The sequence below is a fragment of the Cololabis saira genome, chromosome 5, assembly GCF_033807715.1.
Source record: "Cololabis saira isolate AMF1-May2022 chromosome 5, fColSai1.1, whole genome shotgun sequence".
Classification (NCBI taxonomy): Eukaryota; Metazoa; Chordata; class Actinopteri; order Beloniformes; family Belonidae; genus Cololabis; species Cololabis saira.
In genome coordinates, this window is record NC_084591.1 from 15,510,689 (window position 1) to 15,517,772 (window position 7,084).

General features: G+C 38.8%; 1 protein-coding gene across 1 annotated transcript; it reads left to right on the plus strand.

Annotated features, from left to right (window-relative positions):
- The first annotated feature begins 1,874 nt into the window (after positions 1-1,874).
- LOC133443806 (E3 ubiquitin-protein ligase PDZRN3-like) lies at positions 1,875-6,065 on the plus strand. Its single transcript, XM_061721069.1, has 3 exons — positions 1,875-2,265; positions 4,535-4,630; positions 5,954-6,065. Exons 1-3 carry the CDS (start codon positions 1,909-1,911, stop codon positions 5,969-5,971), a joined length of 471 nt encoding a protein of 156 aa, XP_061577053.1. The 5' UTR covers positions 1,875-1,908; the 3' UTR covers positions 5,972-6,065.
- Positions 6,066-7,084: the final 1,019 nt, after the last annotated feature.

A 7,084-nucleotide genomic window follows, 5' to 3' on the forward strand; every position in this document is an offset into this window, starting at 1 on the left:
GTGACTATACCAAGATAGATATATTTTTCGACACTTTAATTTTTAAAGTGGCAAAAAAGAGCATTTACAATGTCTAAACATGTGTTCTCTGAAAACCTTCAAAATTTTCCATGGAAATATGGAAAAGATGAGTGATCATTTGATAATTTGACAGACTTATTCACCCAAAGTGCTGTATTCCTGATGAGACGTGGCGGGGTAACTGGGATATTGCCCCTACTGTATGCCTTTGCTTTCTGTGCTGTACATGCCCTTAGCTAGAGACACTTCCTGAACATCACAATGATTCTTCTGACCTTCTTCTGATTGATTGAAATTCTATGGAAATCCAAATGACTTGATTTTAAAACAAACAAACAAACAAACAAAAAAACTTTTGAAGTAAATCTTACATTTTTGAGCCCTTAAACCTCTTTACTAACTCTATAAAAAAAAAGTAATTAACTTTTTCTCTTTCTATGCTGTTTAATCTGTTAGGCACAACTATGTTCATATTAGCATGTCATTTTATAAAGTTGTTCACTGCATAACGAAAGTATTCTTAGTGTCGTTAATATTGCATTCCAGTAGTCTGTCAATGTGATTCAGTACCAAACAACTACAGTAATTAGTGTTGCTCTAAATAACACTGTACATGCTTTACATTTCCTTAGATGTACCAATGCAGGAGATTATGAAAAGCCAATAAGAGACAGTATAAGAGACTTGAAACGTTCATAAACAAATAAATAAGTAAATTAAAAAATATATATTTGAGCATCTCTGCTCTAACTGAATATTCTCTAATTGGAAAAGTAAAAACACCATGCAACCCAATGCCTGTCTCTTCTTAGTCCATCCTGTTCATCTGGAACTGAGGGGGATGTCTCCAAAATTATAATAATAATAATACTAATTCTAATAATACATTTATTAGTTTCATTACAAGATACGCATGGTCGGGGTAGCAGTACAGGTCCCTCATGTACATTTTTTTTCCTCATTAGTCTGGCACTTTAGAACCAACTTGTTGTACATTTTTTCCTTTAATATTATTTGCTCTTTTGTATTGCACCAATCACCACAACAAATTCCTTGTGTGTGTTAAGCTACTTGGCAATAAACTTCTTTCATATATATATTTATAGGGATATATTTATGTAATTTTTATATGGTATATTTATATAGATGTATATAATATTTGTATTTTCTATATATTGATATAATATTTATGTAAAATTTATATTTTCTATATCATTATATGAATAATTATGTAGTAACAGGCATGTTTACGTAGTATTTATATAGACTATATTTATATGGATATTGTGTAGTTAAAATAATAACAATAATGTAAATTCAGAGTTATAAAGGGGTAGGAACTAAGAAAAAGTGTATACTTCTTCCTACTCCTTTTTTTCGAACATATGTGAATATGAAGATGTTACTGTTTATTTTTTATTTTAATTTTATTTTAATTTTATTTCATGTTCGAAATAAAAATGTATTCATTCATTCATTCTGATTCTGGTAAAAAAGGGCGACCTCTGCTGGAGGAGACTTTTGACAAACTTTCAAGAAACAAGATAGAAAGCAGACTGAAATAAATAGATAAATAAAAAAAGACAAAAAAAAATCTAAAAAATAAATAAATAAAAAATAAAGTATAGCTACTTGAAATGTCGACCCTGAGCTGAGAGCTCAGAAGTTTTTTTCTGACCAAACCGATCGGACTTGTCTGTTAGTGCGTCGAGTGGCGCAGCCGCATCACCAGCTGAGCCAAAACTTCCGTGCGCTCACGCCTTCGTTCCTCCAGACTTTCCCATCCCTGCATAGGAAAGTTGGCTGCCCAGAACTATGTGCGGCGACTGCCCGGGTTCTTTGGTGAAAAAGAACTCAGCCGGCCAACTTTTTTGAATCCCGGACGACATGGAGTCGCAGAGAGAGCCACACACCGGTCCCCGCGGTGGTCCAAGTATCTGTCAGCGGGGATGCGGTCTCCCGCTGGCCGGCTCCGGCTCCAGCATCAGCCCGCAGGAACAGCAGCACTGCTGCGTGGACGCGCTGCGAGCCCTCACCGACGCGCTGGAGGACAGAGCCGCGGCTCTGCAGCACCAAGCCCGCATGGCCAGACTCAGGTGGAACCGGAGGGAGCAGTCCCTGCTGACCCAGGTGACGGCCCTGCAGAGCGAGGCTCGGCTGGCCGCCCTGCAGCACCAGCGGAGGCTGCACCAGTACCTGCTGCACATCAACGGCATCACCCAGCAGGTCGGCGCATACTGCAAGGTGAGGCTTCAGGTCAGGGACCACATGTGATGATGATGGGCCAGAACTAAAGTATTAACTTTTGAGTTCACCACACTGCAAAAACTCAAAATCTTAACAAGAATATTTGTCTTATATCTAGTTAGAATGTCTCATTTTTAGTTAAAAAAAATCTCATTACACTTAAAACAAGACTCATCACTGGAAAAAACAACAATTTTCACCTGTTTCAAGTAGATTTTCACTTAAAATAAGTAGAAAAATCTGCCAGTGGAACAAGATTTTGTTGCTTGTAATGAGAAGATAAATCTTGTCCCACTGTCAGATTTTTCTGTGAAAATTTACTTGAAACAGGTGAAAATTGTCAAATAACAAGTTATTTTTCTGGTAATGACTCTTGTTTTAGGTGTAATGAGATTTTTTGACTAAAAATGAGACATTTTAACTAGAAATAAGACAAAATTCCAGGTAAGATTTTGAGTTTTTGCAGTGCATTGATGGGGTCAGGGGGAATTGGTGATCTTTTTGCTAACACACCTGTTTTATACAGAGGTGACCTGAATCTTGGCTGTTTATTTGACACACACCTTACAGTAGGCTACTTTTTTACCCAATAATGCTGGATGTATTATATTTGATATATGAGTTTCTAAGACTTCTCTGCCCTCATAATCAAAAACAAGCCAAAAAGTTATGTAATAAACCATAAGAAAATAAATAAAGTACATTAAATTAGGGGAGTGTATTTTTTTATTTTCATATTTAATAAACACTTTAAATCATAAAAAATGGGATTAAGAATGGATTGCAAACAGTGAGTTCATTTATTGTATATTTTAACTTTTTTTACAATTAATTCCAAAACTCTTGACCCAGTGGCTCCAAAACCTAAACCAAGTCAGAATGACAAGAGTATAATTTGGCACAAATTCTGAGCTTCAGAGCAAGGAAATGCTCAAAAATGCCCTCAAATGCAAAAAATATGGCGCACATCGTTGTTTTAAATTACATGTAATAGCTTTTTATTTATTTATTGCTGTTGTTTGACAGCTTCTTCTTTCTAAAACTCAAAATCTGTCTCCAAACTCTTACAACAATGTTGCTTAGGTCTGAAGTCACTGTGAGTTCACATAGCCGCACAGTCTGGAAGCTGTTGAAAAGAAAGAAGAACAAATATATTTTATATATATATAATTTTCTTTCATTATAATTTTCATGTAAAATAAAAGACGTTCTGTAACCATGAACAGGAAGAAGCAAGTAAAGATAATGAATAGATGGAGCAGCCCTCAAATGTAATAAAAAAATGGCGTGTCTTATTTGTGTCCTATAGTAATTCAATTTAGTCTGAAGTGGACATCAGATAGCCATTTCCAAGCATCTTCTTTTAATCTAGGGTACTTCAATATGAAATTTGACCCATCATATCTGATAAAGAAAAATGCCACAGCAATACAACTTCCTTGAAAATGAGATGTTGGTGTCTTCTGACAGGTTTAATTTTGAAAAGTTGAAAAGTTCTCCCGGAGGAGTTCAACTCATGTTACGGTCATGAATGAAACAGAGCTCCAAACCATGTTACGCAAATTCATAAAAAACAAAAACAAAGAAACAAACAAAGAAACAACAACTTTGAGGGATTACTTACATTTTTAACTATGACAAGTCTGCATATCCAGCCATAAACACAATAACTAAAATTGGATCTGGGGTTGGAAGGCTGTCAGCCTGAGGAACCCCAACTAAAAACATGTACAGGTCACTGGTTGGTACATCAATTAAATGCATTTAAAGCAAGACATTATACAAACAAAAAGCCTATCAGTCTTCCTTGATGTGCTGCTGAAAACTTGAATGCAGAGCTGTGTCTTGTCACTCAATGAGCACTATGGCTGTTTCTGATTGGCTGGGTCAGTAACATCATGACCCATAGAAACTGTTTTCATCAACGCGTTCTTCTCCGTAGCATCTGACTAACCAAGGCAGTCCTCACCTTCACAGTCAGTTGAAGTAAGGACACTCAAGCTGTAGAACTCATTAGACGTACGTACATCATACTTATTCCGTACAGGTCTTACAGCTGTGAGCTTTCGCTGTCACTTCGAGTAAAATCACTGTTGCATCCTCAAAAACATTCAAAAACACAAAATGTCTAGTTTGTAGTCACAGAGGCACATGGCTTGGAAACACTTAAAAAAGCGCTGCAAAAGACATTGATTCCAAGTGAATGTCTGTTGAATATCTAACCTAAAATTAACTTCCCTGTGGTTTTGTTTATTACCTGCATCAGAGCGACTCCAGTCCAGCTGCTGACATGCAGAACCACACATCAGATAAAGCTACGTGTGCGGATGGAAAGCTGCTGGAAGCTAATAAAACACATCAGGTAAGAAGAGAACACTCATTCTGCTCAGATTCTTTGTCAGACTGGTACCCAGGCTGCTGTTATCCCTGGCAACGACTTTCATTCATACCAAATATAAGAACATACAGCTGGTTTAAAAGCACTTTTCCTGAATGTCTCAAGGCAGCAATAGTTTGCGTCCACTGAGCCACTGCGGGCTTTGTTGATGTAGGATTTGGGACAGTATTTATAAGAATTTCTGCTTCTTGTGCACTGGGATTTTGCTTCTTACTACTCTGTTTGTCCTGCTGACTCGGCTCAGGCAGAGCCAGTTATTTCCTCTGGTAAATGTTGACTTTGGGATCATGATCTGACTGACAAATGCTTATAGTAGGTAATCTCTCCTCACACCCTGTTGTTTATCATTTGCTATGGTGTGGTCTTTTATCTCTGACAGTGAGGCTGTATGTTTATTGACAAGATAATTTGTTTTATAAATACCGAGCTATGCAGATTTATGTATTTAGTGTAATTGTACCCACTTGTTGATGCATTTTCCTGTAATACTGTATTGTCATTGGAAAGGTTTTTTGGGACCATACGAACGATGATTCCAGCTTCTTAATTCTGTGGAGGAATCTAAAACGCTATGTTACATTTCATCTAATCTCTGGATCTTAAAGCAACATCAAGAATTTCTTTTTCATGTTAAAATTTCAGTTTCGATTTCATTTGAAAGAATATTTGATTATTTCTAGGAAGTGTTGCAAACAACCCCTGCGTGGCATCGCCAGAGGTTTCTTAAGGGTTGGAGGTTGTTTTTGGGACCCATGGTGGATGTTAGCTTGACAGAAGATGGCTCTATCCAACCGAGGATAGTCCAAAAATAGGCAAAAGGGGGAACAAACCAGCCTGGCTTTTGGATGCCTCAGTTAAAGGAGCATGAGTCTCCTTTTAAGAAATGAGACTCATTAGCGCCACCCTTCGCCACGACGGCCGTCGGGGGTACTGCAGCCAACAGTGAAGCCGGCACGGGAGAACGGGGAGAACGCACATGCAGTGTCATGTGACGTCACATCCGCAGGACAGCGCGGGAAATTCGGCCCCACAATTGCAGCACATTTTGCAGCACACAGCCTGTTCAAGGCAACGGAGAGATACACTAGAGGGCTCATTCTTTTTGGTTTGGAACGCTTCATCTGACATTATTACTAGAAAACTTAAAACGTATACGAATTTTTTTCATAAATCCTGCCTCAAGCTCCTTTAAGCTATTTTATCTTAGCCTACCCTAGCTCATGCCAACTAACATTAGTATATATTTCATTCATTCTGATGGAATCTGTCCATCTGTTTTCATTTCAGATGTCATTACCACAATGACATCCAAACATGAGGACTGCCAGAGCAGAGCTGTGTTCTGCCAGGGCGACAGCCGCCATCACTGGCTGCATGACTGATGGTAGCTGTGGTTCAGATGGGTGGCTCCACCGGAGAAGTGCGAAGCAGCAGCAGTTGGACTGCAGCCAGCCTTCATCTGCTCTTTGGTCCCCAGAAAAAAGGCAGTTAGTCTTCGTGACAACAGTTGGCGGCTGTTGCGCCCAGCCGAAGGCTGCTTTGACTGGCGACTGCTGGCGGTTTTGGGGGCCAAGCTGCTGCTGGCTGCTCTGGCCGAGGGTCAGGGAGCTCTCCGGACCATTTCAGGCAAACCCAAAGCTAGTCATGGCAGTCTGTTGGTACTACTAACCGACCAAAGAGTCATTATCTTTAAAACAACAAGTATTATTCTCTCTTTACTCTCACAGCTCACATGTCAAGTTCACTGAATATGCTAAGTAGCTAAAAGGATGACTGCTAACTGTTTGACACCGTAGACTGCAACATATTCAAAACACAAAAACAAAAAAACAAAAACAAAGTAAATTTGCATACGTTTTTGGCTTTATATACTGTAATTTGACCTGGTGAGGTACCCAAAAGTTCTCCCTAGGTATTGCTGCAGGCTTTACATTTGTTTATATGTGCTATGAAGTTTGAAATTTTAACTTGGGTGTCAGTGGAGATTAACTTCCTTTTTGGAGTCAGCCCCTAATGGCCATTTTAGGAACTACATGTATTACCCTGTCTGTTGGTGACAGTTTAACAAGCCTGATGAAATCTCTTTAGTGGTGTCCTGTTTCTTCTGTTGACGAATAACACTCAATGTACTGTAAATGTGGACTCCTGTGATGGTAAAAATGCAAAAACTGCATAGTTTTACAGCACTATATCTCACATGAACAACAATGAATCCAGCTTGCAGAGCTACAGGGGACATCACTGTAGAGGTGATAAAGAGACTCCAGGGAATAATGATAGAGGGGGAAATGAGAGTGACGGGGCAGGAGACTGTGCAAGAGCAGATCTCGGACAATGTCTTAAGGCAACTTAACCTCTGTTCCTATTAGTAGACCCGCTGAGCAAAATACATTTGCGAAAGTTCCTTTTGTGTCACTT

Excerpts from the sequence above, each read along its gene's own strand:
- LOC133443806 (XM_061721069.1), top strand. The coding sequence starts at position 1,909 with ATGGAGTCGCAGAGAGAGCCACACACCGGTCCCCGCGGTGGTCCAAGT. Across the intron at positions 2,266-4,534 it reads AGGTCGGCGCATACTGCAAG|AGCGACTCCAGTCCAGCTGC; the intron begins GTGAGGCTTCAG and ends TACCTGCATCAG.